Raw genomic sequence first — 12,181 nt, 5'->3', positions numbered from 1 at the left:
TGGGCACTGATGATCAGGCTGCAATGATGGGCAATGGTGAGGCTGCAGATGGGCACTGGTCAGGCTGCAATGATGGGCAATGGAGAGGCTGCAGAAGAGCACTGGTCAGGCTGCATTGATGGGCAATGGAGAGGCTGCAGATGGTCACTATTCAGGCTGCATTAATGGGCAATAGTAAGGCTGCAGATGGGCACTGATCAGGCTGCAATGATGGGTAAAGGCAAGGCTGCAGATGGGCACTGATCAGGCTGCATTAATTGGCAATAGTGAGGCTACAGATGGGCACTGATCAGGCTGCATTATTGGGCAATGGAGAGGCTGCAGATGGGCATTGATCAGGCTGCATTAATGGGCAATTGTGAGGCTGCAGATGGGCACTGATCAGGCTATATTTATGGGCTCTCACCCTTATTTTGCTTCAAAGTTCTTTATTTAAAATGTAAGTTTTTTTCCTTAAACTTCCCTCTAAAAATGAAGGTGCATGTTATATGCCTGTGCGTGTTATACGCTGATAAATACAGTACACGTTCTATGGAGCACCACATATACAGTATCTCACAAAAGTGAGTACACACCTCGCATTTTTGTCAATATTTTATTATATCTTTTTGCCTGATAACACTGAAGAAATTACAATTTGCTACAATGTAAAGTGGTAAATGTACAGCTTGTATAGTGTAAATTTGCTGTTCCCTCAAAATAACTCAACACACAGCCATTAATGTCTAAACCGCTGGCAACAAAAGTGAGTACACCCCTAAGTGAAAATGTCCAAATTGAGCCCAAAGTGTGGCCACCATTATTTTCCAGCACTGCCTTTACCCTCTTGAGCATGGAGTTCACCAGAGATTTGCAGGTTGCCACTGGAGTCCTCTTCCACTCCTCCATGACGACATCACGGAGATGGTGGATGTTAGAGACCTTGCACTCCTCCACCTTTTGTTTGAGGATGCCCCAGAGATGCTCAATAGGGTTTAGGTCTGGAGACATGCTTGACCAGTCCATCACCTTTACCCTCAGCTTCTTTAAAGAGGAAGTAAACCCTGATGGGTTTACTTCCTCTTTTTTTCCCTGCAAAGGTAAAGCATAATGGACTACTATGCATCGCATAGTAGCTCATTATGTGTCACTTACCTGACACAGGAGCCAGCGAAGTCGCCGCTGTCCCCTGTAGTCCGCCGCATCCATGTTGCTTGTGGCGTCTCGCAGTTCCGACGAATCACAGCGGCGCAACCGCGATGACGTCACTCCCGCGCATGCGCACGGGAGTCGCGCCTCGCAGCTCCGCCGCTGTCATACGGCAAAGCCGCGATGACGTCACTCCCGCGCATGCGCACGGGAGTCGACAAATTTGGCAAATCCATTCTTGGATTTGCCGCATTTAGTGCGCCTGCGCGCCGCTGTCTACGGCGCATGCGCCGTAGACAGCGGTGCCCATTTTCGGGCAAATATCTCCTAAACCATATAGGTTTAGGAGATATTGCTTGGACCTACAGGTAAGCCTTAATCTAGGCTTACCTATAGGTCCAAGTTGTTTGGAAGGGTTTACTTCCTCTTTAACAAGGCAGTGGTCATCTTTGAGGTGTGTTTGGGGTCGTTATCATGTTGGGGTCATTATCATGTTGGAATACTGCCCTGCGGCCCAGTCTCCGAAGGGAGGGGGTCATGCTCGGCTTCAGAATGTCACAGTAAATGTTGGCATTCATGGTTCCCTCAGTGAACTGTAGCTCCTCAGTGTCAGCAGCACTCATGCAGCCCTAGACCATGACACTCCCACCACCATGCTTGACTGTAGGCAAGACACACTTGTCTTTGTACTCCTCAGCTGGTTGCCTCCACACACACTTGACACCATCTGAACCAAATAAGTTTATCTTGGTCTCATCAGACCACATGACATGGTTCCAGTAATCCATGTCCTTAGTCTGTTTGTCTTCAGCAAACTGTTTGCAGGCTTTCTTGTGCATTATCTTTAGAAGAGGCTTCCTTCTAGGACGACAACCATACAGATCAATTTGATGCAGTGTGTGGTGTCTGGTCTGAGCACTGACAGGCTGACCACCCACCCCTTCAGCTTCTGCAGCAATGCTGGCAGCACCCATACCTCTATTTCCCAAAGACAACCTCTGGGTACTACGCTGAGCACATGCACTCAACTTGTTTGGTCGACCATGGCTGGGCTTGTTTTGAGCGAAACCTGTCCTGTTAAATTGCTGTATGGTCAGGACCACCATGCTGCAGCTCAGTTTCAGGGTCTTGGAAAATCTTCTTATAGCCTAGGCCATCTTTATGTAGAGCAACAATTCTTTTTTTCAGATCCTCAGAGAGTTCTTTGCCATAAGGTGCCATGTTGAACTTCCAGTGACCATTATGAGAGAGTAAGAGCGATAACACCAAATTTACCACACCTGCTTCCCATTCACACCTGAGACCTTGTAACGCTAAAGAGTCACATGACACCAGGGATGGAAAATGGCTAATTGGGTCCAATTTAGACATTTTCACTTAGGGGTGTACTCACTTTTGTTGCCAGCAGTTTAATCATTAATGGTTGTTTGTCGAGTTACACTGTTATACAAGCTGTACACTCACTACTTTACATTGTAGCAAAGTGTAATTTCTTCAGTGTTGTCACATGAAAAGATTTAATAAAATGTTTACAAAAATGTGAGGGGTTTACTCACTTTTGTGAGATACTGTATATGTATACTTGCATGATATTATGATTTAATTTCACTACCTAATTTTGCAAGGGCTGTTTGGTGCATTAATTACATTGTGCCAGTGTGTGATTGAATATAATTTGTTTTTGACGTACAGCGGCTGCACTTTAGCACACATATTGGCGCAAATGTTTATTATTTATTAGTAAAGTAAACATGTCTGAGACTTTCGAACCACTTTCAGGAAAATAAATTCTTAGAATTCCGTGTAATTTTTTAATAATATGTCAAAATTATCTTAACACACAAAGATCAATATACAGCAGCGTGATCTTCCAAAAGCAAACAAGGCACATTACTTTACTGACAATTGTCCAGAACAGCTAATGCACTAATGTGTAAAATGAATTAAAATTCAATTCATCTAACAGCATGACCATTACAAAATCTCCTCTGGGAACCTCTGGGAGCTAGACAAAAAGACACTGTAACACAGCAAAGATCCAAGCTGTGCAGGCACCTGCAATGAGAGTGTCAGAGGAATTAACGTGGTTTAAAATATCATCTCTGCCCAGACTCTGCACACAGATGTCTAGAGGTACCAAATGTGAAGGGTTAATCATAACATTGTACCAGCGTGGAAAAGAGTGAAGTAACCCCACCGCTTCCTTATGTCACTCCTACACAGACCCCCTCCTTCACTCCCCCCACTATATAGATGCCTTGCTGAAATGCCTCAAGATTCACAGAAATCCAGAGTGCAGAACAGGATCTGCTGTGCATAGCATAGGGTATCATAATCATTATGTGCAGGTGAGGTCACTGCTTGTGGTCCTATGAGAGATCATTGCACATAATGTCCACAGGATCTCTGAGTGACCATGAGGACCTCCTGGAGCTGAGAGTGCTGGAACTTGAGTATTCCAAATCCAAGAGGACGGGATGCAGTGATCTGCTGCTGGACCACTCTACAGACAACTCTGAAGAAGATGGAGCTGCAGATACCTCTACTGATAAAAAGAAGAGGGCCTGTCGGAGTCAGCAGATTCCAGACAGAAAGTCAGCACCCAGGTCATCCAAAGATTGCAAGCAATCCCAGAGAAATGCAGCCAATGCCAGGGAAAGAGCCCGAATGAGAGTGCTGAGCAAAGCTTTTTCCAGGCTAAAGACCAGCTTGCCCTGGGTACCCCCTGATACCAAACTCTCCAAGCTGGACACCCTGAGACTGGCCTCCAGCTACATTGCACACCTCAGGCAGCTGCTGCAGGAAGACAGATATGACAATAGCTATGTGCACCCTGTCAACCTGGTAAGAATGAAGCTCCCATACAGTCAGCACCAGTCGGCTTCACGAGCTGCCACATGGTAATGGACAATGCTGTGTGTTTATATGCATGATATCACTGTGATCTCTGGGCAGGAGGAAAAAACGTAGTGCTGATAATATCTGTACAGTGTGTTATTTCCGGCAGCAGGATAGCCGTATGCGCCTAGCTGATTGTATTAGATTTAATATGTTGCTTGAAATGTAAATTTGATCAATTGCAATTGTACATGGGCTGCACAATGATATAGAAGAATGGATAAATGTGCTTAAAAAAGGAAAGAGAAAAAAAATTGTACACAAATACAATAATAGAGAAGCAAGAGAATTGGGATTTTTTTAGGTGCAAAAAAAATTGTCAAATTATCAAATATAATATATAAAAAATGATTTTATTTTGAGAAGCAAAATAAGAATTAATTCATTAAAAAACAAGGGAAAAGGGAAGGAGATACACAATGGTTAGTACAATAGATCACAATTCCAGCAACGCAGCAGTATATGATGAATTTCCCTTTACAAATATAATGTTTTTCTTTCTTTTGCATATATATAAATATATATGAAAGAGAGAGGTTTTTTTATATATATATATAGTATAATTATTATTGTTATTATTATTATTTGTGGTATCTTTTTAAACCATAACCATAATAAAGGACACATTTGTCAAGTAAGAAATAAATTGCATCCTTGCAAAGGAGATAGATTTCAATTTGTATATTAAACTATAGTAAAACACAAAAACTGTCTGACACAAAAAAATGTATGTAATATTATCTTTTTATTTACAAAATCAATCAATAAAGGCAGACATGCACTGTAAGTCATTTATTCACATGAACAGACTTATTATTAATTATCTTTTTATGTATAAAATCAATCAATAAAGGCAGACATTCACTGTATATGTAAAGTGCTGCGTAAATTGATGGCGCTATATAAGAACCTTAAATAAATAATAATAATGCACTGCAAGTCATTTATTCACATGAACAGACTTATTATTAATAATAAAAAAAAAATGTGCAAACATGCAGTATTCTATAGCAAACAATCGGGTATCATCACAGATTTTTTTTTTTTTTTTTTAAATTATAAATTTTTGAATGTTGGTAGCTATCTGTTACTGCTGTTTGCACCCAATGAATACTGATTTTACGGTCTTTTACATTACCTTCATAAGGTATATATTTAAGAAAGTTGTTTAACAGTCATCTAATGCAGTCATATTTTTTTATTACAGACGTGGCCATTTGTGGTGCCAGGAAGACTGGAATGTGATGCCAAAGAAGCTATAGTATCCACTAGATTATTGGGGGCCACAGCTTAGGATACCATCTGTGCTGCAATATGTGTATTGCTTCAAGATATTACTGACTTATGACAACAAAGGTGCCCAGGACCATCACTGGACTTTTTCATTTCTAATATTCCACTAAAATGCACTTCCTTATAAGCAATTTTCTTTTTATTAAACTGGATTTGATTATAATTGCACTCCATTCAAGTGCCTTAACACATAACCACTGTAATGAATGAAGTATTAGTATTGTTTTTCCAAGCAGTGTTATAGCCATGACAAAGATAGTAGATTTATAATATATTTTTTAGGGGTTGTCTAAATATGTATTACTTTAAGTATGATGTCTGTGATGTCTTACAGCATTTTATCTTTGAGTTGTTCTTTAACCAGAACAACACAGAGACATTTGTACAGCATAGGAAATGTTATATTTTGTAATAAATCTAATGATCGTAAAGTTCCGGATATAAAAGGCTGCTGCAACAAATACAGTGTACCAAGGACTGTTTACTGACATGTTCGGTTTATCTGAAAAAAAGGACAAACTTTTGAAAACTGGAGCTTTAATTTAGCTTAATTTTTAAGAAGTAGCACTTTTCTAAGTGTGCATATTATAACTAAACTGCATTGGATTAGCAGCTGCTCATGTTATTGCATAAAACACAGATGACTTTCAATTTTCTTTGGAAAGGAAATAAATAAAAGAGCTTTACTAGCTAGGCTGTTTTTTTTTTTTTTTTTAAGGCAGTTTAAAGTGTAAAGGAAATTTAACAAGTACCCATAGCAACTTATTTTTGACAATGCAAATTTAATCTGATTGGGTACTGTGATTAAATGCATTTGCATTTAGGTACTGCACTTTTCACTGTCGTATTGAATTAAAAACATAGATGTATATTTATAAAGTAATGAATGTGACATTCTGTGAATCCACCTGGTGCATGCGTTTTTATATAACATAATAATTCACTAGCACCAAATGTTTGGTAAAGGTCCATTAACTGCTTTATAAATCTGCCTTTTAAAACATTTGTTTATTTAAAACTTTTTTTTTTTTTTTTCATTTGGATAGAGTAACAAAGGATTAGATCCTGGTGGCTGTGTCACCATTTTTCCCTCACTTCCTGTCCGGTGACAACATTGTCACCAGGTCAACAAGTAAGGGAAATCTCTGTAACAGAAACCCAGATAATACTAAAATCATGCAAGGGGGTTCTAATCTTTCTGACTCTATCTGAAACAAACAAAAAAAAAAATGTCCAGACATTTATGTTAATATTATTCATATAGACACTGCAGAGGGAAAGGGTGCACTGAATGCAGTAATCCTAAGCAACCGATCAGATTTGACATGACTGTGTTTAATTTAGTTAAGAGAAGATTCTTGAATTTCTGATTGGCTCCTGATTTGTCAGCCACCTTACTAAATAAAACCGCTTTGTTTTTATAGTGTTCTTTCGGTTTACAGCTCTTTTTGTATATTGAGAATATAATCCATACTGTATGTTAATCATTTAACTGATTTTGAAATATTGTTTTTTGAAAAAGTATTTTTACCATTTGTTGGTCAAACAGTATTACAACTCACTGTACAATAAATCAATACTTTATTTTTCTATAAACGTTTATAAAACAGATGATTTTTTATTTTATTTTTATTTCTTGTGGTTTCACTTCTGATATTAAAATGGTTATTTGTTCACATCTTACGCATTGTCTACATTGGAGTGACAGAGAAAGAATCTGAAATGAAAATATTTTTTTGGAAATGCCAGATATGATTAGCACTGGAATTCAAATAATGATTAGAAAGCAGTGATGTAATGGCAGATTCTAGTGAATGTTATGTTAGTGATAAATCTGCTTGTTTCTCCTCATTTGCTGTACAGTCTTTAAGTTTCTTTCCTAAGATAAGATAGCGGAATGTGTCTTCACAGTATTGCAGATTTTTCCTGTTCCTACACTCTAGATTAAAGGTTTCAACTTCTGTTCCCAATGAGTGCTCAGAACATATGTGCAAGCCAAGTACAATTCACGCTTGTACAAAGTCAATAAAAAATGGGTGATATATACAAGGTATTTTTCAAATCAGCAATTATCTTTTATTGCCATTGTGGGGTTGATTTACTAAAACTAGTTCAAAATCTGGTGCAGCTCTGCATAGAAACAAATCAGCTTCCAGAGTTTTTTTTTTGTCAAAGCTTAATTGAACAAGCTGAAGTTAGAAGCTGATTGGCTACCATGCACAGTTGTAGCAGATTTTGCACTCTGCAGTTTTAGTAAATCAACCCTAAGGCCTCTTTCAGACGAACAATCCGTTCAGGTTCGCCTGTCAGTTTTTTAGGCGCACCTGAACGAATGCTCCATAGACCTCTATGGAGCGTCGGGTGTCAGCAGTGACATGTCTGCTGACATCCGACCCACTCTGATTCGAAAAAGTGTGACGGAGGAAAAACGTACTTTTCCATCCATCTGTGGATCGGATGATGACAGACTATGCGGTCCATCGTTATCTGAACTCCCATAGGGGAGAGCGGCACTCTGACAGGTCTGTCCCTGCGCAGTGTGCAGAGACAGATCTGTCATTTGTCTGCTCAGCGGGGATCGACAATGCAAAGCGATCCCCGCTGAATAAGCAGATGTCCACGGGGCAGATCATCACAGATCAGTCTTGTGTGAAAGAGCCCTAAAACCACTTTCACACGTGTGGATCCCGGGAAGATCCATTTTTGGACATCCCCTTGCTTAGCAGAGATCACTCCGTTGATCCCCGTTGAGCCGGCAGATGACTAGCCCGGCTCTGCACACTGTGCAGAAATGGACCGGTCAGATCTCCGCTTTCCTCTATGGGGGGATCGGATGAAAATTAACCGTCTGTCCATTTTCATCCAATCCGATCCACAGATGGATGGAAAAATAGGGTTTTCCTCCATCATCAGTTTCAAAGCATAGTGGAGACTGATGTCATCGGATGTCAGCGGATGAACATCATCCGCTGACATCCGCTATCCCATAGGGATACATGTATGTCCGTTTTTCATCCCAAAATGGATGGATGAAAAATGGAAATAAGGTCCACCCGTGTGAAAGGGGCCTAAAGTGTATTTCCACTTTTGAAGCCAAATTGGGATAACACCTATTTTATATTTGTTACATGTCATCATTCACATACCTTAACTCAAAATAAATAAATAAATAGATAAATTGAAATTGCATCTTACCTTTTTTTAGGTGTTCCGTTTTGGACCCTCCAGCAAGAAAAAGTCCTACGTAGATTTTTGTTTATGGAGGGGGCTGGGCAACTGTGTTTGCCATAATTACCTCTGCCTGTACTGCGCTGGCCGATCTTCATTATCTATTGTACAGTAACTAGATTTGAACACATTGGGGGGGGGGGGGGGTTACTAAATGTGTGCAAAATCTGTTGCAGCTGTAGATAGAAACCAATCAGTCTTCAAGTTTTATTGTCAAAGCTTAAAGTGAAGTTCCAGCTTCAAAAAAGTTTTTTTTTTAAGAGTCAGCTACTACAAGTACTGTAGCTGCTGACTTTTAATAGGGACACTTACCTGCATAGGGAGCCCTTGATGTCAGCCCCCCGAGGCCGATTCCTCCACCGGCTCCGGTGCAGGTACAACCATTCCAACTAAGGGAAACTGGCAGTGGAGCCTTCAGGCTTCACAGCCGGTCTCCTTCTGTGCGAGTTGTGCGGCGCTTTGCTAATGGCAAGCTCATCTTCTGGGACGCACACATGTCCCAAAAGGCAGCAGGGGTGAAGCCACAGAAGAGGACATGATGTCCTGTGGCCAAGCTAGAAGGTATAAAAAAATGAGAGAGTGCAAGAGAGAGAGAGATCCAAAAATGAGGGGTGGGCTGGTGGTCTTTAGTTTGGGACCACCCTGTGAAAGTGGATGGAACTCAGATTTAATTGAACAAGTTGAAGTTGGAAGCTGATTGGCTACAATGCACAGCTGCACTAGATTCTGAGTACTCCAGTTTTAAGAAATCCCCCCCCCCCCTCTGTTCTAACAAAGCGTTAAAGGTGTAGAGCCTGAGTTTCTTGCATTGTATGTTAATGAGGACAAACTTGTAACATGTCCACTCTAACTTTGCAAAAAAAATATAAAAATGTAAAAACTTGCTGAAAGCCATGATACCTCCTCTTGAAAAAAACATCTAAAAGGTAAGAAATACTGTGTATAAAAAAGTTAGGTATGCTGTATGAATGGGAACACATAACAAACATAAAGTGGAACTTTTTCAAATTTCACTGTGAAAGTGTTAAATGCCTTAAATTGATGTAAGAGGTTCCTTTTGGTTACTGCACATAAAGCATGATGTTGTAAAAGCTCTACAGTTTGCTCTGTTAAACGTACTCATTTTGTATTCTCTAAAAATATTAAGGGGATTTCATAAAGAGTCCCTAATAATTCCAGCATGTCTCCACACATCAGTTGTTGGTGTGGGCAACTGATTCAGTTACCTGTTATAGACAGGTACATGAATCTGAAGCACATACAGTACAGCGTGTGGAGGCACACTAAGATCAGAGTGTTCATAGAGACACTTTGGGGGTTATTTACGAAATGAAAATCCACTGAAAGTGCACTTGGAAGTGCAGTCTCTGTAGATCTCTGTACATCCAAGGGGGGCATGCAAGGAAAATAAAGTATTAGCATTTTAGCTTGCACATGACTGGATAATAAAATCAGCATTTCAGGTCTACCCCTCAGATTTATGGTGACTGCACTTTCAGTGCAATTTCGAGTGAAGTTTGCACTTGTAGTGCAAAGTGTATTTGCTTTACGTAAATAACCCCCACTTTCTTTACTGCAGCTAAGCTTTTAACTGCCACTGCGACTGTCACACAAACAGGAAGCTGGGTTGGCAGAGCCAGATTGGGATTTACAGACACCAGCTCCCCATCAGCTCCACTCGTCTGGTGATTGACAACATGCACTGGGTGGATCCTTAGCCAATAGACAGTCTGGTATTGGATAAAGAATCTGCACATTGCCTGCTGTCAAACACAAGGAGAGCCAAGACCTGCAGGGGGGGGGGAGTGTCTCAGATTCCCGATCAAGGCACCACCCACTGTAGCATTACTGGCTATTAGAAGGCTGTTGGCTGTGCAGCAGACAGGCTCCTTAACAACCATGGACAGATGGAGAGGGGAAGGGGTAGTGGCAGCAAATATATGTGTAATATATGTACAGAGACAGACACTCTAGCCTGTCTCTGTATGTCAGCTTAAAGTCGGTCTAACTACCTCCAGTTTCATTATCTAAAAACTGGCAGTATTCATTTTTGAAAATGGTGCCTTGATATTATTATTATTTTTATTATTATTATGAGCTTCCTGAATTTGCCACATGTGTCAGCAAAGCTACCAAAAACCAGTGTCAAGAATTTTTTGATGTGGCGCAGGCCAATTTAAAGGACCACAGTGCCAGAAAAGGGTAGTTAGGGTTTTATTGAATCCCTAACATATATTGTAAGTATACATATGTAGCACTGACCTCCGAAGGAGCTGCTGGTTTTATTGTGCTTACCGTTACCTTTTTGTCTGCTTCTCCATCTAGGGATTCCCGTGGTAGATGGCCCAAAGAAATGTGGAAACTGACACTGAATCTTCTTTTGGGTTATTTATTTGAAACAGCAACAGAGTCTTTCAATAAGGGTAGAGGGTTAGGAGCGAGTTCAGGTGCTTTAGACTGCAAAAATCAAAGGAAGTCCTTATAGAAAATAAAGACCATTTCCAACTGGATTTTACAACCTCTGGATAGACCTCTTCTCCCTAGGCCTAGAAGCCAGTAGGGTGTTTGACTAAGTCTCTGCCACAGACTTGAGCATTACTGAGGGGCGTGGAAAATTTAAACAAGCTATCATACGGTACCCGTATCTCTCAGCCAATCCGGTGATACCGTATGAGTGTTGATCCAGGTAGCGTCCTTCAACCTAGCCTCCAGGCTCCTTCAGAGAAGCCAGCCTTGTGCACAGCCTTCTCCCGAAGAGTCCTCCCAGGGGTTTTCCAGTTGCTGGGCCTCTCCCTTCAGATGAGACAGCACCGGACCACCTTTGGATCAATAGGCTCTGAATTCCATTCAGGCCTGTCCCTGCAGTTGCTCTGCCTCGGGCCAGTCAGCCCTGATACTTGAAATGCATGGTTCCGCACCCCAGGCCACGGGGCTGGTCAGGAGGACCACCAGAACTGAACAGGCAGAAAATAATCTCCGGAACCCTGAAGCACGTGATGTCGGTACCTTAAATACCACCCCCCAGAATGAACAGCAGGAGAACACTCCCACTGGGCTGGTTTTGAGGGAATCAGTGGCATTCAATACACCCAGCTAGACTGAGCTTCTAACCTTGCCGACGGTGACAGCGACACCTGCGGTCAAGGAGAAGCCAGTGCAATCCAGCTAGACTGGTACTGAAACCAGACATTTTGAAAATTAGCCCCAAAACCCAACTGTGGTTTCAGGAAAATTTACTTTGGAAAAAAACATAGCGCCTGCTCGTCAGGAGCCAGCGCTACACATATCATTGAGTATATTTTAGGCTTGGTCTATAAATCCCCATCGTATATTTCTGTGCCACATAATGTTCCAATTTGCATTTTTTAAACTCTGTGCAAACCAAAAATCAGGCAGTAACTGGCCTACAAGAATGTCTCTTATCTTACAATTTACCATGCCAAATTAATAAAAAAAAAAAATGTTGACCTCATTTTTAAGAAGAATAGGCTAATAGCAAACAATCAGAATTCACTCAGACCAGTGTGCGATAGATTTTGATTAGTGGGTAAGCATTAGCATACCTAAAAAGGCTGATTTAAGATTTTAGAATATTTAATTAATGAGGTTGATTTACTAAAGGTGCATAGACTGT

General features: G+C 40.8%; 1 protein-coding gene across 1 annotated transcript; it reads left to right on the top strand.

Annotated features, from left to right (window-relative positions):
• The first annotated feature begins 3,410 nt into the window (after nucleotides 1-3,410).
• Nucleotides 3,411-6,915, top strand: MSC (musculin). The gene is made up of 2 exons (XM_077492864.1): nucleotides 3,411-3,972; nucleotides 5,234-6,915. The coding sequence occupies exons 1-2, from the start codon at nucleotides 3,520-3,522 to the stop codon at nucleotides 5,318-5,320; spliced, it is 540 nt and encodes a 179-aa protein (XP_077348990.1). The 5' UTR covers nucleotides 3,411-3,519; the 3' UTR covers nucleotides 5,321-6,915.
• Nucleotides 6,916-12,181: the final 5,266 nt, after the last annotated feature.

This window comes from Lithobates pipiens, unplaced genomic scaffold, assembly GCF_037356315.1.
Source record: "Lithobates pipiens isolate NorthernLeopardFrog02 unplaced genomic scaffold, aLitPip1_a1.2 Scaffold_19, whole genome shotgun sequence".
NCBI lineage: Eukaryota > Metazoa > Chordata > Amphibia > Anura > Ranidae > Lithobates > Lithobates pipiens.
This window is presented reverse-complemented; position numbering and strand designations above follow the sequence as displayed.